Source organism: Aotus nancymaae, unplaced genomic scaffold (assembly GCF_030222135.1).
Source record: "Aotus nancymaae isolate 86718 unplaced genomic scaffold, 86718_ANA_hifiasm-v0.15.2.pri h1tg000041l, whole genome shotgun sequence".
Taxonomy (NCBI): Eukaryota; Metazoa; Chordata; class Mammalia; order Primates; family Aotidae; genus Aotus; species Aotus nancymaae.
This window is the reverse complement of record NW_026988455.1, coordinates 10,533,068-10,555,836: the sequence shown is the minus strand read 5'-3', so window position 1 is coordinate 10,555,836 and position 22,769 is coordinate 10,533,068. Positions and strand designations below refer to the sequence as shown.

General features: G+C 40.8%; 2 protein-coding genes and 4 non-coding genes across 8 annotated transcripts in view; 5 read left to right on the top strand and 1 right to left on the bottom strand.

The window, feature by feature from the left end:
- The window catches only part of ZWILCH (zwilch kinetochore protein), a 45,636-nt gene extending 29,974 nt beyond the window's left edge, over window positions 1-15,662 (bottom strand). The window contains exons 1-8 of one of the 3 annotated variants that reach the window (XM_064361462.1): window positions 15,427-15,662; window positions 12,237-12,288; window positions 10,279-10,374; window positions 9,010-9,128; window positions 6,178-6,377; window positions 4,959-5,029; window positions 4,466-4,621; window positions 1,483-1,554 (exon numbers count right to left, since the gene is read on the bottom strand). In XM_064361462.1, the coding sequence (XP_064217532.1) occupies window positions 1,483-1,554; window positions 4,466-4,621; window positions 4,959-5,029; window positions 6,178-6,377; window positions 9,010-9,128; window positions 10,279-10,374; window positions 12,237-12,288; window positions 15,427-15,479 (819 nt within the window). In that variant the 5' untranslated portion in view covers window positions 15,480-15,662. Of the gene's footprint in view, window positions 1-1,482; window positions 1,555-4,465; window positions 4,622-4,958; window positions 5,030-6,177; window positions 6,378-9,009; window positions 9,129-10,278; window positions 10,375-12,236; window positions 12,289-15,222; window positions 15,237-15,426 lie in introns of those variants that run through there. The other 2 variants (XM_012454519.2, XM_064361463.1) reach the window with 2 other exon arrangements.
- A 276-nt stretch (window positions 15,663-15,938) lies between these two features.
- RPL4 (ribosomal protein L4) lies at window positions 15,939-21,280 on the top strand. The gene is made up of 10 exons (XM_012454518.3): window positions 15,939-16,025; window positions 17,387-17,558; window positions 17,751-17,857; window positions 18,160-18,298; window positions 19,013-19,137; window positions 19,429-19,558; window positions 19,828-19,984; window positions 20,536-20,619; window positions 20,741-20,861; window positions 20,946-21,280. The coding sequence occupies exons 1-10, from the start codon at window positions 16,023-16,025 to the stop codon at window positions 21,189-21,191; spliced, it is 1,284 nt and encodes a 427-aa protein (XP_012309941.1). The 5' UTR covers window positions 15,939-16,022; the 3' UTR covers window positions 21,192-21,280.
- LOC135268712 (small nucleolar RNA SNORD18) lies at window positions 17,602-17,673 on the top strand. The gene has a single exon (XR_010337076.1). It is a non-coding gene; the product is annotated as a small nucleolar RNA SNORD18 (small nucleolar RNA).
- On the top strand, window positions 18,001-18,099 carry LOC135268714 (small nucleolar RNA SNORD16). Its single transcript, XR_010337078.1, has one exon. It is a non-coding gene; the product is annotated as a small nucleolar RNA SNORD16 (small nucleolar RNA).
- On the top strand, window positions 18,824-18,895 carry LOC135268711 (small nucleolar RNA SNORD18). Its single transcript, XR_010337075.1, has one exon. It is a non-coding gene; the product is annotated as a small nucleolar RNA SNORD18 (small nucleolar RNA).
- On the top strand, window positions 19,615-19,682 carry LOC135268713 (small nucleolar RNA SNORD18). The gene has a single exon (XR_010337077.1). It is a non-coding gene; the product is annotated as a small nucleolar RNA SNORD18 (small nucleolar RNA).
- Window positions 21,281-22,769: the final 1,489 nt, after the last annotated feature.

Below are 22,769 nucleotides of genomic sequence, written 5' to 3'. Positions count from 1 at the left end.
GGGTTCTGATTTCTCTACATCTTTGTCAACACTTGATATTGTTGAAAATGAAACTATCTTTTTCAGACTAGACCCTCTTTCAAAACCCCTCATTTCTGTCTGTGGTCCCACCATTCCTTCAATTACCCAGACTAGAAATCTCATATTTCGCTTTAGTAAGAACCATTTCTTTCTTTTTTTGTGTGTGTGTGTGTGACAGAGTCTTGCTCTGTCACCCAGGCTGGAGTGCACTGATGCAGTCCCAGCTCACTACAAACCTCTGCCTACCAGCTTCAAGTGATTTTCCTACCTCAGGCTCCCCAGTAGTTGGGATTACAGCTGCCCACCACCATGCCCAGCTAATTTTTTTCTATTTTTAGTATAGATGGGGTTTCGCCTTGTTGGCCAGGCTGGTCTTGAACTCCTGACCTCAAGTGATCCACCCACTTCAGCCTCTCAAAGTGCTGGGATTATAGGCATGAGCCACCATGCCTGGTCATCTTCACATTTTTCTAAAGACCCTGCTAGGAGTGGGGGATGATAGCATTTCTGTTGAGAAATGTTTTATTTTCTCTTTCCTAGGAATCCATCCTTGGCACTTGTGATAGAGGAATTCTTAACTAGATCATGTCATTTTCCTGCCCAGGAATTCAAAACCAACCTGGGCAACATAGGGAGAAACTCTGTCTCTCCAAAAAATTATTTTTAAAAATGTAAAAACAAAAGAAAAAAAGTAGGACAGCTGCTGGATCGTAATTGGCTTTGTATGACAGGTTAAGACATTTGGAATTTCCACTGCATTGAAATGAGGTACTCTCTTGAGATTATATTTGCAGACTAGAGCTAAACTTACTGAAGTACAAAATTCTTGAAACACATGCTCATTAATCTTTAGCATTAATCAAAATCTCAGCTATCAACAAGCAGCTTATATATGTTTTGTTTGTTTGTCTTTGAAATGGAGTCTTGCTCTGTTGCCCAGGTTGGAGTGCAGTGGCACAATCTCTGCTCACTGCAAACTCCACCTCTCAGGTTCAAGCAATTCTCCTGCCTTAGCCTCCTGAGTAGCTGGGATTACAAGCACCCACCACCACAACCAGCTAATTTTTATATTTTTAGTAGAGACAGGGTTTTGCCATGTTGGCCAGGCTGGTCTCAAACTCCTGACCTCAAATGATCTGCCCGCCTTGGCAGTAATGGCAAAGTGTTGGGATTACAGGCATGAGCCAACACACCCAGTCTTATATATGCATTTGGAATAAATTGGCAGCTGATCATAATAAAATCAAACATTCCAGTAGAAAAGGGTGAGAGATGCTCCCGTTAATTCTAAGGACAACTACCACGTAAGTAAAATTAAACTGCCCAAACTGTCAGAGCATCTAATGGATACATAACATCTGAACAAATTCTAAAGAACACAAACCTAAGTAAAAACAATAATAGCACATATTTTTATAAAAACATGAGATTTCAGGAAGGGAAATCTAGAAGGATACTCACAAGAAGAAATTTCAGTTCTCTGTAGAGATATTTCAAAGGACCTCTGGGCTCTCCCGGTTCCACTTTAATATTCTGAAAGGTTTCCAAAGTCTGTCAGTTTTCCACTACTGTTCCCATCTTCTCTACATTAAGTGTTATACCTGCATTTCAAACTATCCTTCATACATTAAAAAATATATTTCATAAAGGATCAATGAATTGAAAAATTAGGTCAACACATCATTTAGAACATCTTACTCAGAGATACTATAGATTTTGCCATCTTGATCCAATAACCTAAATTAAAACCACCGTATCCTCTTGCTGTGCCACAAACAATTGTACTTATGTGGAACAACTGCCCTCCTCACATGCTCTCCTGCCTTTTCCCAAGGAATTTCCAGGAGGCTAAGGCAGGAGAAATTTAAATAAACATATGTCAGGGTTCAGTGATAACTTAGATTATCACAAACCAAAATGAAGTCTCCCATTAAATCTCTTTATTAGACTCCTTCTAACTAAACCAACAGTGTGCTGTCCTAGGCAGAGGCCGACGTCTTACAAACCTAAGATTGCAAACATAAAAAAAGAAAAAGAGTGGCCAGATGCAGTGGCCCACCCCTGTAATCCTAGCACTTTGGGAGGCCGAGGCAGGTGGATCATGAGGTCAAGAGATTGAAACCATCCTGGCCAAGACACTGAAACCCCATCTGTACTAAAATATAAAAATTAGCTAGGCGTGGTGGTGCAAATCTGTAGTCCCAGCTACTCAGAAGGCTGAGGCAGGAGAATTACTTGAACCCAGGAGGCGGAGGTTGCAGTGAGCCGAGATTGCACCACTGAACTCCAGGCTGGCACCTGGCAACACAACAAGACTCTGTCTCAAAAAAAAAAAAAAAAAAAAAAAAAAAAGAGTAACATAAATGCCAATGTATGTCAATATGTCAATTCCTATTACAGGAAAAGTACAAAGAATATAATTATCCATGGCCAGGTGCGGTGGCTCACGCCTGTAATCCCAGCACTCTGGGAGGCCGAGGCAGGTGGATCACTTGAGGTCAGGAGTTTGAGACCAGCCTGGCTAACACAGTAATACCCTATCTCTACTAAAAATACAAAAATTAGCTGGGTGTGGTGGCATGCCCCTGTAATATCAGCTACTTAGGAGGCTGAGGCAGGAGAATCACTTGAACCCGGGAGGCGGAAGTTGCAGAGCCAAGATCATGCCACTGCACTCCAGCCTGAGTGACAAGAGTCAGACTCAGTCTCAAAAGAAGTATATAATTATCCATAATCGTGCCACTCTGAGGGAACTACTATTAACACTATCCAGGCTTCTGTGTATACATTTATTTAAAATTATAGTTGAGATCCCATTACATAATTTCATAATTTTTTTTTCTTTTTGCTTGATAATAAGCATATCCTATTATTGACATTCAAGATTTTAAAACATGCTTTTAAAGACTGTATAATATTTCATTATGAAATCGATTTTAGGTCAGGTGTGGTGGCTCACAGCTATAATGCTAGCACTTTGAGAGGCCGAGGCGGGCGAGTAATTTGAGGTCAGGAGTTGGAGACCAGCCTGGCCAACATGATGAAACCCCGTCTCTACTAAAACTACAAAAAAAAAAAATGCTGAGTACAGCGGCTCGCACCTGTAATCCTAGCACTTTGGGAGGCCGAAGTGGGGCGGATCACCTGAGGTCGGGAGTTCCAGACCAGCCTGACCAACATGGAGAAACCCCATCTCTTAAAAAAAAAAAAATTAGCTGGGTGTGGTGGCGTGCACCTGTAGTCCCAGCTACTTGGGAGGCTGAAGCAGAAGAATTGCTTGAACCCGGGAGGCAGAGGTTGCAGTGAGCCGAGATGATGCCACTACACTCCAGCCAGGGAGATAGAGCAACCAGACTCCAACTCAAAAAAAAAAAATCTATTTTAACGATTCCCTACTGAACATTCTGGTTTTGTTTATAGTATTTTGGAAACACAGCTATATTACCGCACTATCTTACACATGAAGTTTTGTTAGCAATTTTGACTAATTTCTTAAGACAGATTCCTAGAAATACAGGCCGGGCGTGGTAGCTCACGCCTGTAATCCCAGCACTCTGGGAGGCAGAGGTGGGTGGATCACCTGAGGTCAGGAGTTCAAGACCAGCCTGGACAACATGGCAAAACCCCGTCTCTACTAAAAATACAAAAATTAGCCTGGCATGGTGGTGCACGTCTGTAACCCCAGCTACTTGGGAAGCTGAGGCAGAACTGCTCCAACCCAGGAGGCAGAGGTTAGGTTACAGTGAGCCAAGATTGTGCCACTGTACTCCAGCCTGGGTGACAGAGTAAGACTCCATCTCAAAATAAATAAATAAATAAATAAATAAATAAATAAATATACAGTAAAAGGGCTTACTATTATAATGATTCTTGATGTGTTTCCACTGTCTCCACCCTTTTAAGTATAATAGGGCCAGGCACAGTAGCTCATGCCTATAATCCCAGCGTGAGCCACTTTGGGAGGTGGAGGTGGGACGATCACTTGAGCTGGTTTGAAACCAGCTTGGGAAATTAGGTGTGGTGGCATGTGCCTGCAGTCCCAGCTACTCAGGAGGCTGAGGTGGGAGGATTGCTTGAGCACAGGAGTTCGGGGCTGCAATGAGCAACCATCACGCCACTGCATTCCAGCCTGGGTGACAGAGTGAAACTCCATCTCAAAAAAAAAAAAAAGGATCCCTCTTGAGTCACCACTCAAGAGACTTTATCACCAGAAAATTAAGTTGCATTACTATAGGGCTGAGGGCAACTGATAAGATCAGATCACCTGACAAAACTTTCACTGGTTGCCCTGGTGACACGTTAGTGGCAAGGTGGCCCTTTTAGAGTTGTCCAGCCTCACACGCAGCAAGTGCCGAGGCTGGAAGCATGGAGCACCAGCAATAAGCAAGTAAGCCAACACTTAGGAGGCTCATGAACCTGACAAGGAAACAGGGCCCACTCTTACCAGAGTTGCAGCTGAAGAGAGTGGAGGGATTTGAAGAATCTCATCCACAGGACTCCAGGAAATATCCAAAGTGATCGCAGTTTGTGATGTGGTGACTGTATCATCCAAGGCAGAGGACTTACAGAGCTCGTACTGGGCAAAGCCTTTGGATGACACCTGAAAAGATTGCACCCAGCAGACCATTTAGCTGTGCTTTCACATGGCCAAAAGTCCATTACCGAAACTATTTTGATCCTTGTCCCAAAAGAAGAAAAAGCACATATGCCATACTTTTATCCCGAATGGAAAAATAAGACAATTGTTTTAAACCACAAAGATTAGCTAACAGGTAAGAAGGTATTTTAATTTTGGTCATTAGCTGATATGAAAATAAACATTTTCATACTACAGAAAAATATCTAGTCATCTTAGGAATGGAAAAAACCCTGTACACTAAGAAGGCAGGTTGGTAACAATTTGAAGAAAATAATATGAGTAGAAGCAAAACACTTACAGTAGACAAGTGATGCCTTTTCTTGTGTAAATTTTTTAGGTTTTCAAGATGTACAGAATAATTTTTATCAGCTATAGGAAATGAAAGGAAAAAATGTAAAGGCACAACTCAAAATTACATCGTTAGAGCTAGAAAACTGCAATCCCTCAAATTCGGAGTATACCACAACTCAATAACTGTTAAAATTAAATTCTAAATCACAGGTAAGTGAAATGTTTTTAAGAGAATGAAAGTGGATTGGGCATGGTGGCTCACGCATATAATCCCAGTATTTTAGGAAGCTGAGAAGGGAGGATTGTTTGAACCCAGGAGTTCGAGACCAGCCTGGGCAACATAGCAAGATCCTGTCTCTACAAAAAATAAAAAAAAATTAGCCAGGTGTGGTGGTATGTGCCTGTAGTCCCAACTACTCGGGAGGCTGAGGTGAGAGGATTATCTGAGCCCAGGAGGTTGAGTCTGCAGTGAGCCATGATCGTGCCACTGTACTCCAGCCTGGGTGACAGAGTAAGATCCTGTCTCAAAAAACTAAAAAAAAAAAAAAAATTTAAGTGGAACAGCCAGGTGTACAGTACTTGCCTGTAATCCCGGCTACTTAGCAGGCTGAGGTGGAAGGATTACTTCAGGCTAGGAGTTTGAGACCGGCCTGGGCAATATAGTGGGACCCTGTCTCTTAAAAACTAAAACTAAACATAAAATAAGCTGGGCATGGTTGTGCTCTCCTGTAGTCCCAGCTATTCAGGAGGATATGGTGGGAGGATCACTTGAGCCCAGGAGTTTGAGGCTGCGGTCACCTATGAATGCACTACTGTACTCCAACATGTGCTATAGAGTGAGGCCATGTCTCTAAAAAAATAAGTAAATAAAGTGGAATGAGGGTCAATACTACTACCAAAAATACAATTAAATGTCTTGAGATTGGAAACATACTGTCATTATATTCAGTTTTGTATCTTCCATTGAAAATTTTCAATAATATACACACAGAAATAAAATGAAACTCAAATCAAAGAGGTGTAAACCTCCTGTCCAGACTTGGAGATCTGTTTCTGGTGTTTCTGGAATACCACCCATATGCTGCAAGCTACACACTAGATTTATGGTGATTAATGCAAGTTCTACTTTGTGTACTTTCATCATAACAATATCAATTTTCAGTAAAAAACATGAAACAGTAACTATACAAATGAATACACACATACACACACGAGAGAGCACTCACCTTTACAACTGACCACATATAAGACAATTCCTGTAATGCTGTCGTTTGTTGTGATAAGCTCAGCTCCTAGCCAACAAGTACCTTCAGGATCTGAACTGTCACATCTTACCCAAAGGGGAGGAAGGGCAGTAACTGGTAGATTAATCTTCAAATGGGTCATATTAGGATTGTGAGCCATGGTGTAAAGTCCAATTAACTGTCTTTAAAACAAGAGTAAGAACAAATTATAGAGATTTCCATTCCGAGAATTTCTTTCTCTTAGAGACACGGTCTCACTCTGTTGCCCAGGCTGGAACACAGTGGTGTGATCACAGCTCACTGCAGCCTCGGCCTCCTGGGCTCAAGTGATCCTCCTGTCTCAGCCTCCCAACTAGCTGGGAATACAGACACAAGCCACTGCATCAGGCTTATTTTTATTTTTGTAGAGACAGTCTTGCTATGTTGCCCAGGCTGGTCTCAAACTCCTTGCCTCAAGCAATTCTTCTGCCTTAGCCTCCCAAAGTGGAGGGATTATAGGCGCAAGCTACCAGGCCTAAAGAGAATTTTCTTTTAAAAAGATATGAGGGGGTCTCACAGAAATAGCAACCTAAAAATTAAGTAACAAGATGTATATATATATATATACGTATATATATGTATATATATACGTGTATATATATGTATATTTCATCTATTAATAGGTTTGCCAGGCAGATCAAAATGCATGCACCAGAAAGTGACAGAGTATGACAGGACTGGAGCTACTATAAGCAGGGAGCTTTGATATGGTGAGGGTTGGGGGTTCAGCAAGAGTGGAAGTTCAGTCGAAGTGGAAGAGGCAGAATGTGAGATTCATCTAAAGAAAGTAGTAGGAGTCAATAAACATAAAATGATGCTCAGTCATTAGTCAGTGAGACAGTTAACAAGATTTGAATATGGGCTCTGATTAGATAACGGTATTATAATGATGTTAAATTTCCAGATTCTGATCATTGTTCCATGGCTATGTAAGAGAATGTATTTGTTCATAGAAAATACACAGTGGAGTATTTAGGAGTAAAAGAGTACAGTATCTTCACTACATTGTCAATACTTCATTTTTAAAATGGTGTATGTGTGTATTACCATATGTATATATACACACGCTATATATAGTTGTAAATATGTTATGATACAGTTATAACAATATACATATAAAACTATGTATGAATACACATATAGCAATATACTGCTTTGCATGTTATCTATCTAGAAAGAGATGGACACAAGAGACAGAGAAAGGAAAAGGGGAAGAAGGGGAAGAAAAAGAAGCAAATGCTGCAAAATCTAAGCAATTGGTGACTTTGGGTTAAGGATATACATAAGTTCATGCACTATTCTTGTAACTTTCCTCTAAATTTGAAAGTGTATCAAAACTGAAAGTCACCAAAATACGTGGCTTAAATTTTTATTCTTCAAAGACATGAAAACTAAATTTATTACCAACAGATGTCCAAGAGGATTTTACTTCCAAAAAGAGGTAAAATAATCCCAGAAGGAAGGTATGGAAATGCAAGAAGAAATGGAGAGCAAAGAAATAAGCACATGAATCAACCCACATAAACATTGGCAGGAGAAAATGATACAAATAAATAACATTTAAGTCATAGAGAGAAAACAGGCTAAATATGACTAAAATCAAGGACCTGTGAAGGAAGAGACTGATTAAACCTTTAAAACTTCTAGGCCAGGCACAGTAGCTCACACCTGTAATCCTAGTACTTTGAGAGGCTGAGGCAGGCGCATCACCTGAGGTCATGAGTTCAAGACTAGCCTAGCTAACATGGTGAAACCCCATTTCTATTAAAAATACAAAAAATTAGCCAGGCGTGCCTGTAATCCCAGATACTCAGGAGGCTGAGGCAAGAGAATCACTTGAACCTGGGAGACGAAGGTTGCAGTGAGCCAAGATCATGCCATTACACTCCAGCTTGGGCAACAAGAGTGAAACTCCATCTCAAAAAAAAAATCTATAGAGGAAAATAAAAACCAGCACATAGAAATAATTTTGTGAACATTATTACTGTAGTTATTAATCTCATATTCTGTTAGTATGTATATGACTACATCCACCAGAACACCTTGAAGACAAGGACATTTTGGTTTTGGAGGCAGAAGGAGGCTGGACAGAGGGAACTGTACATAGCTACACAGTGGGGAAGTAGGAAGTGAAGCTGGAGGGGTAGCCAGAGGATTTCAAGTTTGTTTCATGGTTACGTAAGATAATGGCACCTTGGGTGAGATAACTGCTCATTGTACAGTAGAGTCCCATGCATCGCAGGATGTTTACCATCCACGGCCCAGGTTCGCTAAATGCCAGTAGCTCCTCTCAGTCACTGTGACAACCCAAAATACTCCCCTGTATTTCCAATTCCCCCTGTGTGTGGTACCACCACTGGTGGAGGACCAGTGGAGCTAGACAATGAAGGTTCCTATTCGTCATTCTTAAGGAATTTGGATTTTATCATGAAGCCAATGAAGAACCACTAAAGGATTTTAAGCAGGAAAGAAGCTTGGTCAGGTTTTCATTTGAAAAAGAAAGACTGGGAGGGGAACCAGATTACATACAATGAAAACAACTGAGAAACAACAACAATAAATTGGTATAGGGAGTAGAGAAAAGGAAGATAACTGCAGTATTCTTACCTATCAGATACTCAAGGGGAACTATCCCTAGTTGGGTGTACTTATCAGGGGGTGGGGGAGATGAAGGAGGATATCTGGGCTAGATGCCTATTTTTTCCAATGTTTATAAGAACATTTCCATTTAAATCCTAGTTGCCACTCCTACCCCTATGCTAAGAGAAAACTTACCTTGCCTTCCCAACTGGTAAAGCAAGTGGTCCAACATTTTCACCAGCAGAGAAATCGGATATGGCAGTCTCTTCAGACTGAAGTTCTTCAATATGACTTGTTTCTTCCTTTTCTAAAGGCTTTAAAAATGTTATTAATTATTTAACCAGTCAAAAGACCACTTAAGATAGCAACTGACTCTTTACTGTGCTACAGAATAACGACAAGCAGAACATAATGTACTTGTTTCTATACCCTTAAGCACAAAAGATTGGGTTTTGGCAAGAATAGCCACAAACTAGCTTGGTACCAAAAAATCTTGCCATCCAGAGCATTTCCACTGTCTTATAAAAAGATATTGCCCTTAGTTGCTAATAGCAAAGAAAGCAACTGATGCCTTTAGAAAAGGAAGTACTCGACAGGGCATGGTGTCACATGCCTGTAATCCCAGCATTTTGGGAGGCTGAGGAAGAGGATCACTTAAGCCCAAGAGGTCGAGACAGACCTAAGCAATGCAGGGAGACCTATGTCTACCAAAACAAAAACAAAATAAATCAGCCAGGTGTCCCAGTTAATCAGGAGGCTGAGGTAGAAGGGATTGCTTGAGCTTGGGAGGTGGAGGCTGCAGTGAGCCATGACAGCACCACCACACTGCAGCCTGGGAGACAGAGCAAGACTATCTCAAAAAAAAAGTAGAAAAGGAAGGGCTCCAACATGCACAAAATGATTAGCTAAAGGTAAAATACCAAGGAAACCCAGATTTTGTTGGATTTTTCACTCTCAAAACGGGAAGACCTTCTTTCTGGGCTATAACCTTAGGCCCACAGCCCTTACTCTTTGTACCTATTCCTTTTAGGGCAATCAGCTGATTGGTGTTCGTGGGTACTGTTATCCATGTGTTTACAAAATAGTTAAATAGCTCAACCATGCCAATAATAACAACAAGGGAGGTTTTACCCCTAGACAAAACTGCTATGTATCCTGATTGCAGTGGTGACTGCAACAATATATATGTTAAAATTCACAGAACTAAACAACAAAAGACATAAGTCAGTGTTATCAACTTACTGATAATTTTACCTGTTTCTTTCTCTTAATGAGGCTACTAGAAAATTTTAAATTGCAAATGTGGTTCATATTTATTTCTACTAGACAGGACTACACTTACTCCTAAAAGAAGGAGAACCCATTTTTACTGATGCTGATTTTAAAACATGTACATGTTAGATTATTCTCAAGAAACCAAATTTGGTTATAGAGAATTAACCACAAAGCCAAACCACTACTTACCACTTTTTCCACTATGAATACTACGTCATTTTCATTTAGAATAGTTTTCAAAGGGTTTGGTTGGCCTTTGCTGATCAACTGCACTTGGACATCAGCCTGTTAAAACAGGTAACAAGCAATGTTATATATACACTTATATATTTGTACTATCTAAATACATAAAGACCAGTTCTATACAAGTGAATGGAAATTTTCCATAAGAGATCTCTGCTAACTGCAACCTCTGACTCCCAGGTTCAAGCAATTCTCCTGCCTCAGCCTCCTGAGTAGCTGGGACTATAGAAGTGAGCTACCACACCTGTTTTTTGTTTGTTTGTTTGTTTTTTTAAGACGGAGTCTTGCTCTGTCACCCAGGCTGGAGTGCAATGGCATAATCTTGGCTCCTGCAACCTCCGCCTCCCAGGTTCAAGTGATTTTCTTACCTCAGCCTCCCAAGTAGCTCGGACAACAGACACACGCCACCATGCCTGGCTAATTTTCCTGTTTTTTAGTAGAGCTGGGGTTTCACCACATTTCCAGGCTGGTCTCAAACTCCTGACCTCAGGTGATCTATTTGCCTTAGCCTCCTAAGGTGCTGGGATTACAGGCATGAACCATCGCACCCAGCCATCTTTCTCATTGCTTTTGAGGATACACACATACACATACACACAAAGATAAATATAAATATTACAGCTTCTCATCATATTTCCCCCCAGCTTGTCTGTTAACGTACACTATTTTAGTTTGCTAATTATATCACGGATGTAGGTTTTATCTCCCCAACTATGGAGAGTTTACTTATAAAACACTTAGCACACATTAGATGCTAAATGAATATATAAATGTTTATAGCAGCTTTCATAATGACCAAAAACTAGAAACAATCCAAATGTCCTTCAACTGGTGAATGGATAACCCAACTATGATACATCCATACAATGGAATACTACTCAGAAATAAAACATGAAGGGCTAATACACACAACATAGATGCACCTTAAATGCATTATACTAATTGAAAGAAGCCAGAATCAAAAGGCTGTGTGATTTTATTTATATGACATTCTGGAAAAACTAAAACTACAGAGACAAAAATAGATTGACGTTTGCCAGGAACTAGGGGAGAGAAAAGGGCTGACTGTAAAGTGACACAAGAAAATTTTTGGAGATAACAGAAATGTTCTAAATCTTGATTATGGGGTGGTGACTAAATAATTTATCAGAAGTCATAGAACAGGCTGGGTGCCACCAGGTGGCTCACATCTGTAATCCCAGCACTTTGGGAGGCTGAGGTGGGTGGATCACTTGAGGTCAGGAGTTCAAGACCAACCTGGCCAACATGGTGAAACCCCGTCTCTATTAAAAATACAAAATTAGCCGGGTGTGGTGGCACACGCCTGTAGTCCCAGCTACTCAGGAGGCTGAGACAGGAGAATTGCTTGAACCCAGGAGGTGGAGGTTGCAGTGAGCTGAGATTGCGCTACTGCACTCCAGCCTGGGCAAGACACAACAAGACTCCATCTCAAAAAAAAAGTCACGGAACAGTACCCTAAAAGGATAAGATTTACTGTATGTAAATTAACTTCAATAAACCTGACTTTTAAAAACAGACAATTGGCCAGGCATGGTGGCTCACACCTGTAATTCCAGCACTTTGGGAGGCCAGGCAGGTGGATCACCTGAGGTCGAGAGTTCAAGACCAGCCTGACCAATGTGGTGAAACCCTGTCTCTACTGAAAATACAAAAATTAGCCAGTTGTGGTGGTACATGCCTGTAGTCCTAGTTACTGGAGAGGCTGAGACAGGAGAATTGCTTGAACCTCGGAGGTGGAGATTGCAGTGAGCCAAGATCACACCACTGCACTCCAGCCTGGGCAACAGAGCAAGACTCTGCTTTAAAATAAAATAAAATTAAATTAAAATTAAAACAGACAATTTTAAAATTAGGGTTGTATTTGAAAACCAAATTGTTCATACCTCATAGAGAAACGGGTCTTTCCGGATTCCTTTCTTTTCTTCATTATATTCCCTGAAATGCAGAACCACATGTGAAAAACAGAACTACATTATCTCTCCTGCTATTCACACTCAAGAGTCAGCCATCCCTTTATCTCAACAGGACGACTATGGCAAAGGCAAAAAGCACATACTTACAGGAGCCCTAAGATGTAGCTGGGGAGACAGAAAAGAAGCAGAAAAGAAGCATTAAGAAGAAAAGAGAAAAAAGACAATTGTGATAGAGATTAATAGACTCTTGCACTCAATTGGGTACAACTCAATTCTCAGAGGCAGCAGAAAATTGGGTTGCCTACTTCTACCCTGTGTCTAAACATCACCAGTTAAAATTAAAATGTAACTTGCCACATGACCTTTCAAAAGTAACAATGGTTGGATTCTCATCTGTTACTGACTCAGAGAGTAGCCACAGAGAAGTTACTTATGGGCCCTAGGCCTTAGATTTCTATGGCTAAAATGGAAGCATCTGTCCTCCATTTTCATTAGTTGTTATTCAAAGTTAGTAAATTTGATTATGTTCAACATTTCCTTTTAAAATGTCAGGATGAAACTCTAGGACATCATTTAATCATTATCTTTTAATTCAAGAAAGTTTTAAAATAGTGAATCTAAAGCGCTTAAACTGTAATCCATTAACGTACCAAAATGCACACCAGCCTGATCTACCCTGAAAGAGAAAAGAATCTTTAGTCATTGAAGGAACCCAACAGAACTGTTTCAAGATACCATTTATATCTGTTTGATCTAATACTAAACGACTTCCTGAAAAAGAAACAGGAGAGCTAGGCCTATGGCCAATTCATTTTGCCATACTGTGAAAGATTGTGATTTAGTCTTACAGATGTTTGTGTCTTATGTATAACTCAGGAATGTTATTTAATCAGCCTTGCAATCATGTCTCAAGCATGTGTAACAGAGGCCAGCCACTCCTGCTAGATACTGAGAATATCAAAAGCATAGTCCCTGGTTCATAGTCCTGACTGGATTCCAACAAGTAAACCACAGTTCCAAGTGATAAGTGCTCAGAGAGGCAAATACAGGAAGCTATAATAGAAATTTAGCTATAGGGCTTAAACTTTATCCTGAAAGCCAAAAGGAACTCACTAAAAGATTTTAAATGGGAAAAAAATCTGACAGTAATATGGAGGGTAATAACCTGGAGTCCAGGAAAATAGCTGTGAATAACTGGTAGCACTTCAGAGAACTGATAATGGTCTGAATGAATACAGCATGGAGAATAGAGGATTGATAAGGCAGGGGTGAGGGTTTTGGAATTAGAACTCTTAACTCAGAGATAGAATTCAGAATTAGAATGTCCGGTTGGAAGAAAAGATTAATTAATTCAGCTTTGCAGATATTGATCTCAGGTCCCATGTGAAAATTCTCCCCAGTAAAGGGGAAAGAAAGTGTTATACTTGCTATGTGAAGTATAAAAGGTCTAATTAGGCCAGGTGCAGTGTCTCACACCTGTAATCCGAGCACTTTGGGAGGCTGAGGTGGGTGGATCACAAGGTCAAAGGATTGAGACCATCCTGGCCAACATAGTGAAATCCTGTCTCTACTAAAAATACAAAAATTAGCTAGGCATGGTGGTGCGCACCTGTTCTAGCTACTTGGGAGGCTGAAGCAGGAGAATTGCTTAAACCCAGGAGGCAGAGGTTGCAGTGAGCTGAGATCACACCACTGCACTCCAGAAGGCTCGCAGGGCGAGACTCTGTCTCAAAAAAAAAAAAGAAAAAAGAAAAAGAAAAGGAAATAAAGGGTCTAAATAACGTTGTATCAATAAGGGACTTATTTATTAATTTATATTTAGAGACGAGTTCTCACTATGCTGCCAAGGCTGGCCTCCAACTCCCGGGCTCAAGCAATCCTCCTGCCTCAGCCTCCAGAGTAGCTGGGATTACAGGTATGCGCCACCATGCCTGGTTAATAGTAGACTTTTATGTTCTTGGTTTTTTGTTTTGTTTTTTTTTTTTTCTGAGACAGAGTCTTGCTCTGTTGCCCAGGCTGGAGTGCAATGGCACGATCTTGGCTCACTGCAACCTCTGCCTCCTGGGTTCAAGCAATTCTCCCAAGTAGCTGGGATTACTGGTGCCCACCACCACACCCAGCTAATTTTTATATTTTTAGTAGAGATGGGGTTTTGCCATGTTGGCCAGGCTGGTCTAGAACTCCTGACCTCAAGTGATCCACCCGCGTTGGCCTCCCAAAGTGCTGGGATTACAGCGTGAACCACCGCCCCAGGCCTTATCTTAAATAAATATAAAACAGGCATAGAATGAAATACTATATAGCAGTTAAAAACAATGAGATAGATCTACAGGGTGTCACAATGAAGGAAGTCCAAGACATGCTAGTTTTGTTTTTTTTTTTAAGTGAGTGCTCTTTCTATTCAAAACATTTACAAGCATTACTACTTTTGTAAGCAGGAAAAAAAAAAAGCAATGAAAATAAACAATGAAACATTATAACATTTAGGAAATCATGGACTAGATTACACAGTGGTTCTCAAAGTGTGATGCCCAGCCACATCCGTTTCACCTATTTGTCAGGAGGGCAAATTCTTTAGCTCCACCCCAGACCTACTAAATCAGAAACCCTGGAGGTAGAGGCCAGCAATCAGTGCTTTGACAATCCTCCGGTGATTCTGATGCATGGTCAAATTTGAGAACTATGGATTAGATTTTTACATAGGATGTATTCCCCTTGGTAGTAGTACTTCACTATAAGAATAAAACGAAGTCTTGGAGCACAGTGAAAATAAAGGTGGTCTTAAAACGCAACACACCAATCTGCTATCATTACAATTGTAGCTCATGCGGCAACTACCTCGAGTGATAGAGATTAACAGAGCAACACATTTCACTTTTAAGAGTCAAAAAAGCTTTAAACAGGTGAAGGATGCCAACACCTAGTATTCCGCATCCTGGGAGATGCCTCTACTTACGGCAAGTGTCTGCATCAGCAGAAAGAATAAACCGCCTCTTGGAACAACTTCCACCTCGTTTGATGACTCCCACAGGGTCAACCCCACCCTGGAGCTGAAGCGCTAATCCCCAAAGAGTGGCAAGAAGCTTAAGGCGGGGATCCAGATACCCAGGGAAAGAAGTGCTGTCCTAGGACCCCAGCCAAAAGAAGAGACTAGACTCACTGAAGGAGGAGAGAATAAAACTCCTCAGCCGCGCTGTTGAGCCGCTCCCACATCCTGGCCCAAACTGAGAGCGGGACCGGAACTGCTAAATCGAAATGCGCGCGGGGCCCGCGACGTCAGGAGTCATGACCCCGCCCCGCCGGAACTACCTTGACCCCTCGCCCCATAAATTCTGTTTGTCCACAAAATTAAACTTTTGTTTCAGGCCACTTAGAGCTATTTACTGTGTTAATAGTCTTCAGTTTTCAGCAATAATTAAAATAAGTGTATAGTTCGGGAGAAGACACCTGGACTCGCGAGAGTTGACCACGCCCCCTATGGATTAGTCCGCGAAAAGGAGTCCGTATTTTCTAAGAACCATGATTAGCTTTGGAAGAAAATAGATATCGTAATTTCCCACAAATAAAGAAATAACATGCTAGTTTTTATTTTTGTAGTGTGGTAGAGAAATATTTTGTGTATTCATGTTGGTTCTAAAGCGGGGTAGGTTCGGGTGGTCATGAGGAAGGTTACATATACAGAGGGAGTGGTGAGAACTTCCTTTTCCTGTGGCAGCTGCCGGGACGAGAGGAGCGTGGCTGTCTCCTCTCTCCGCCATGGTAAGTGGAAATCTTCTTGGCTGTCCTTACCCCGGATCTTGGGGCCAGAAGGGAATGATTCGGGGTTCGAAGCATAGAGTTTCTAGAAGATAGAGCGAGGAGAAGGAGATGTAGACCAAAGGCGTCTATTTCTGGTGTGGAACTGGGGTGTGCGGCCTTACGGCAGCCATCTTAAAGGCAACGTGGGCTTCCCAGCACAGGACGCGCCTGGAGGCAGTAGTGGAAAGCACTGGGTCATTCTCAGGAGCAGTGGGACCTAGTCTTAGAAAACTTCGTTATTTAGCCTTTTTTTCTGGATGCTCGTCTCTGCCTAGCTTAGGAATCATCTCTATTAAAAGCCTTCTGGTCCGCTTCGCTTAAAAATTGTTGGGTGTCATCTAAACCTTGGAATCCTTAGCTAACTCGTAATATGACCAGTGTTATATGTGTACTGCTTTTGCACAAATAGTTCGTATATATGTAGTGTTGTGTGCCCCAGGGCAAACACTATTATGACGGGGATCGTAGTTGAATTGGACTAACATACAGTACTCTTCAATGGCAGTTAAGAGATACGGACAAAGGGAATTGGAGTGGTTTGGCCTTAAACAGTGATCAGAGAAAGCTTGAATGAAAGAGAAAGTGGCCTGAAGGATGTGAGGAAATTGTGCAAAGAGGAGCTTTAGAGTGAACACCTGGAAATTCTTTTTTTTATTTTTTTTATTTTTTTTCAACATTTAGTAAGGTGTTTACTAACTATAGCGTTAGGACGGGCGAACACCTGGAAATTCTGAGGCAAGAGTGGGGTGGTCCTGAGGCCGAAGATAACATCTGGAAGAGAGTATGGGAGATGCGATTAGAGGTAGAGAAGATTGTGTAGGTCTGCCTCAGGATTTGATTTTACTCACAAGTGGGAAGTCTTTGGGAGAGGTTTGAACAAAAAGTAGTATCACCAGTGTTTTACTGGTGAGCTTTGGAACATGTGTTCAGAAGAGGGTCAAGGTGAGTGGGACAGGGATAGAAGTTGGGATGAGCTGAAGCCCGGGTAGATGGGATTTGCTGATTAATTGGCATTAAACAGGATCTTAAAACTTTGCAATATGGTTTTGATTTAGCCATTGTGCTTTATAAGGCTTGTCTTTGAAAATAAAATTGTGCAGTAGAGCTTGAGATTCTGAGGGTTCTTTGTGTGTAAGAGAATTTACTGAAGTTAATAAAACTGTTATTGGTATGTTAGTCATTTACGGCTATTTTGATTTAAGCTTGTTTGCCCACCATACCAATCTCTTGCAATTGAGTATTCATTGGTATTGTTGGCGTATGAGAAGAGTTTGCTTCTAACATTACTTGTCAATAAAAATAATCCTTTCCTTTTTCTTTAGGCGTGTGCTCGCCCACTGATATCGGTGTACTCCGAAAAGGGGGAGTCATCTGGCAAAAATGTCACTTTGCCTGCTGTATTCAAGGCTCCTATTCGACCAGATATTGTGAACTTTGTTCACACCAACTTGCGCAAAAACAACAGACAGCCCTATGCTGTCAGTGAATTAGCAGGTATGGATTTGTACCTTCTGCAGATATTTTAGGGACTGCTTTACAGTAGTGATGAAATTCCACTTCATTGGTCCGTGTTTCTGAACCAGATGATTTTCTTGGATGTTCTGATGCTGTTTGCTACCATGCATAATAGTCATAGGTTGGTATGTATGATGAAGCAGCTAAAATTTTATCTTTTCCCAATTTTAGGTCATCAGACTAGTGCTGAGTCTTGGGGTACTGGCAGAGCTGTGGCTCGAATTCCCAGAGTTCGAGGTGGTGGGACTCACCGTTCTGGCCAGGGTGCTTTTGGAAATGTATCCTTTATTTCACTACCTAAGGCTGGTAGGCTCTGATGGAATTTAGCAGACTGGGTCTGGTTTATTGATAATATAAAATAATGTAAAACTAGTACATTTCTTAAAGAGAAGGGGCTTCATTTATATGTGGTTATTTTGCTTGCCATGATGTCGTAATTTGCGTCTTACTCTGTTCTCAGCGACAGTTGCCTGCTGTCAGTAAGCTGGTACAGAAGGTTGACGAAAATTCTTACTGAGCAAGAAATAACCTTTTTTAATTACTAAAATTTGAGAAATGTGGTTCTTGACTGGAAAAATAGATGTGTCGTGGAGGCCGAATGTTTGCACCAACCAAAACCTGGCGCCGTTGGCATCGTAGAGTGAACACAACCCAAAAACGATATGCCATCTGTTCTGCCCTGGCTGCCTCAGCCTTACCAGCACTGGTCATGTCTAAAGGTTTGTAATGCTTTGTATCATAAGAGAGGTTGAAGAATAAGGCACCTAGTCTTTGATCGTTAGTGTGATTTTTTTTTTTTAATTCACAGTAACCTATTTTGAGAGCTAAAAGAGAATAATTTGAAAGTTTTTAATGTGAAATGTTTTAGTTAATGGATATCCCAGTTACACTGATTTGATCTTGACAAGTGAGTGCATTTAGTTATCAAATGTTCTCCAGAAATACACCTATTACATATAAGTTTTAAAAGATTTAATCAAAAATATTTTGTATCAGAGTAGTGCAGAATGCTCCACTTTTATGTCACATGAACCTTTGTTAGAATTGCCTGTGTAAATTCTTTTCATTCTAAAGTGTCTGATTAAATTTTAATCCTTTACAAAATATTAATCTGACTACTTAAATCTGACAATTCATCAACGAATACTAGTGTAACCGGGAACTCTTCAAGTAGTGGTTTGATATATTAGAAAACTTCCTCCTTAAAAGCCCATTGTGTTTCCCACCACATTTTTATTTAACTGTCAAAATGATGAGATTCCACTTAATTGGTCCGTGTTTCTGAAACACATGATATTTGTGGAAATTCTGACTTGGCAAATTGAATACCATTGTGCTTTTATAAGTTGTATAAAATGTTTCTTGATTTTTATTTATTTTTTTTTCTGAAAGGTTTAGGATAACCTAGTAAGCATCAAATTGGTTTTTGTTAGGTCATCGTATTGAGGAAGTTCCTGAACTTCCTTTGGTAGTCGAAGATAAAGTTGAAGGCTACAAGAAGACCAAGGAGGCTGTTTTGCTTCTTAAGAAACTTAAAGCCTGGAATGATATCAAAAAGGTCCGTTTAATGAGCACATTTACAGCATACTACTCCTTGTTCAGTTTGTTACTTTGAATTACAGAAGATAAGTGAAGGGCAGTATAGGTAAGCCTTAATGTTTGAGAGAGCAAGAACCTCAGAGCCTGATCACTTGTATTTGAATCCTAACCTGCCATTAATGACTGTGTGTAACCTTGGCAAGTTATTGTGCCCTAATTTAATTATCTGTGAAATGGAATTTTATTAAAACTAAAGGTTTCTTGTAGAAGTTGTATATTAATCAGAATACTACAACTGGTCACTTTGTAGGTCTATGCCTCTCAGCGAATGAGAGCTGGCAAAGGCAAAATGAGAAACCGTCGCCGTATCCAGCGCAGAGGCCCCTGCATCATCTACAATGAAGATAATGGTATCATCAAGGCCTTCAGAAACATCCCTGGTAATTAAACTGCTTACATGTATTGATTAGCTATACTATGCAAGTCTACTCAGCTTTTGTTATGATGAGATTCCGCTTTATGGTCCATGTTTCTGAAACATGATTTTATGGAAGTTCTGATTTGTGGCTGAAAGATTTGCAGCATTGATGGTTGAAACTTCATAATGAATGACTTATCAGGTACCATTTTGTAGTTCCTAAGCCATAAAAATGATTTGTGTTTCTTCTGTTGAAATACAGCCTTCCTAATTTTTCTTTACCTTTAAAAGGAATTACTCTGCTTAATGTAAGCAAACTGAACATTTTGAAGCTTGCTCCTGGTGGGCATGTGGGACGATTCTGCATTTGGACCGAAAGTGCTTTCCGGAAGTTAGATGAATTGTATGGCACTTGGCGTAAAGCTGCTTCCCTCAAGAGTAACTACAAGTAAGTATCTTTCATATTACTAAATACATGTTTATGTTGCAGATGTTAACATTCAGAATTGGCTTACATGTTTTCTAAATGATGAATTTTGTTTCCATTTCCCATTACATGTAGACACGGTCTGCTAAAAGAGGACTCATCTGGTCCATGCTTTTTGTTTTTGAGATAGAGTCTCACTCGGTCTTGCCCAGGCTGGAGTACAGTGGTGTGATTTTTGCTTACTGCAGCCTCAGCCTCTGGAGTAGCTGGGATTATCGTGTGCCACCATGTCCAGCTAATTTTTGTGTTTTTAGTAGAGATGGAGGTTTTGCCATGCTGGCCAGGCTGGTCAGGCTGGTCTTGAACTCCTGACCTCAGGTGATCACCTGTGTCAGCATCAAAGTGCTGGGATTACAGAATGAGCCACAGTGCCCAGCCTGGTCCATGTTTATGAGAAGTGATAGTGTCTTAGATATTTTGGCGAGCACAACTGGTTAAAAATAAAGCTGCAGTTTAGCTTTATGTTCTTCGGTCAATTACTTTTACACATACGTGTCAATCTTCTCTCTCAGTCTCCCCATGCACAAGATGATCAATACAGATCTCAGCAGAATCTTGAAAAGCCCAGAGATCCAAAGAGCCCTTCGAGCACCACGGTAAAGTGATTACATAGAGTGTAATTCTTGCCCCAACCCTATACAATTGGTTATTTCAAAAATGTGTGTGTGTATAATGTAATTGATATAATGTGTTGATACAGTGTCTGCCTTTTTATAGCAAGAAGATTCATCGCAGAGTCCTAAAGAAGAACCCACTGAAAAACCTGAGAATCATGTTGAAGCTAAACCCATACGCAAAGACCATGCGCCGGAACACCATTCTGCGCCAGGCCAGGAATGTAAGTGATTTTTTTTTTTTTTTTTAACTGATACATTAAGTTCTTAGATTTGGTACTTACTGTTTTCTACCTAATACGTTGCAGCACAAGCTCCGGGTGGATAAGGCGGCCGCGGCAGCAGCAGCACTAGAAGCCAAATCAGATGAGAAGGGAGTTGCAGGGAAGAAGCCTGTTGTAGTAGGTAAGAAAGGAAAGAAGGCTGCTGTTGGTGTTAAGAAGCAGAAGAAGCCTCCAGTAGGAAAAAAGGCAGCAGCTACCAAGAAACCAGCCCTTGAAAAGAAGCCAGCAGAAAAGAAACCCACTACAGAGGAAAAGAAGCCTGCTGCATAAACTCTTAAATTTGATTATTCCATAAAGGTCAAATCATTTTGGACAGCTTCTTTTGAATAAAGACCTGATCAAACAGGCAGAGAAACACAGCTTGTTGGTGTGTTCTGTAAAGCTTGGTTAGAATTTTTTTAAAGAGACATTTTATTGGCAATAATTTAGGTTGTTCCATTTTATATAGTGTCTTATAAAATGGAGCATGGATTTATACTAAGTCCATGGAGTTGAATGGAAGGGGAATGATCAAAAACTCTTGATTTTCTAAATGTGGCTTAAAAAATAATAGGTTCAACAGGACTTGGTCAGAAATGCACAGAGGCTGTTGAAGTTTAGCTCCCCACCAAATGGAAAATAGGTTAAATTCTGTAAACATTTTAACACTTTAACCACAAGAGGGCACAATTGGAGAACAGTTTTTTTGGTACTGGAGTAAAATTACCTCTGAAAAGTGTTCTTTTTAAACCAGCTATGACAATAGAATTGCTTGAATATTTTCACCCATGGTTTGAAAAAGTGCCAGAAGGCTACACTGGCTCACACCTGTAATCTCAGCACTTCGGGACCCTGAGGCAGGCGGATGACTTGAGGCCATGAGTTCAAAAGCAGGCTGGCCAACATGATGAATTCTCATCTTGTAAAAATAAATAACACACCTGTAATCCCAGCTATTTGGGAGGCTGAAGCAGGAGAATCACAACCTGGGAGGTGGAGGTTGCAGTGAGTTAAGATTGCACCATTGTACTCTAGCTTTGGCAACAAAGACCATCTCAAAAATACCAGAAGCATTTTTCAGGACTGCCTATGTGTGTTGGTGAATATTAACTGTGTCTAAAAAATACCCATGATGCACGGTGGCTCACGCCTGTAAGCCCAATGCTTTGGGAGGCTGAGGTGGCTGGATCACAAGGTCAGGAATTAAAGACCAGCCTGCCCAACATGCTGAAACCTCTACTAAAAATACAAAAAAATCGCCAGGCATGGTGGTGCACACCTGTGATCCCAGCTACTCTGGAGGCTGAGGCAGGAGAATCACTTGAACCCAGGAGGCACAGGTGGTGGAGAGCGCAGATCACACCATTGCACTTCAGCCTGGCTGACAGATCAAAAAACTAATTCTCAAAGAAATACCCATGAAATGCCTCCAGATACAAGGGCCTCTTTTTACTCATAAAGCTAACCTGCAGTTATTACCCTAGAATTAACCTTTTTGTCCTGTGTCAAAGCCTTTTTTTGCATCTGGATTGTTAAAGTAGCTTCCCTCCACCAGTCTCAAAGTTCACAGTCAAGGTGATCTGTAATCCTCCCCATTTCCATGGCCAAATCTCAGTTCTTAAGCACACAAAGGTGCCTTTTCTCATTGCAATTTCTTACCACGGCTTTATTTTCCTGCTTTTTAGTTCTCTATTTTGTGTAGCCTTACCCTTTTAAAGTGCACTGGGAATCCTACCCTGCGGGGCCTCTTATAAGACTAGGGTTCATGTGCCTGCCTTCAAATCTGCAGGGTTTTTTTTGGGTTAAGATAGCCACTTGTTGGAACACCATATTGGAAGTGCTATTCACCAGGTCATTTGAAACGGTGTT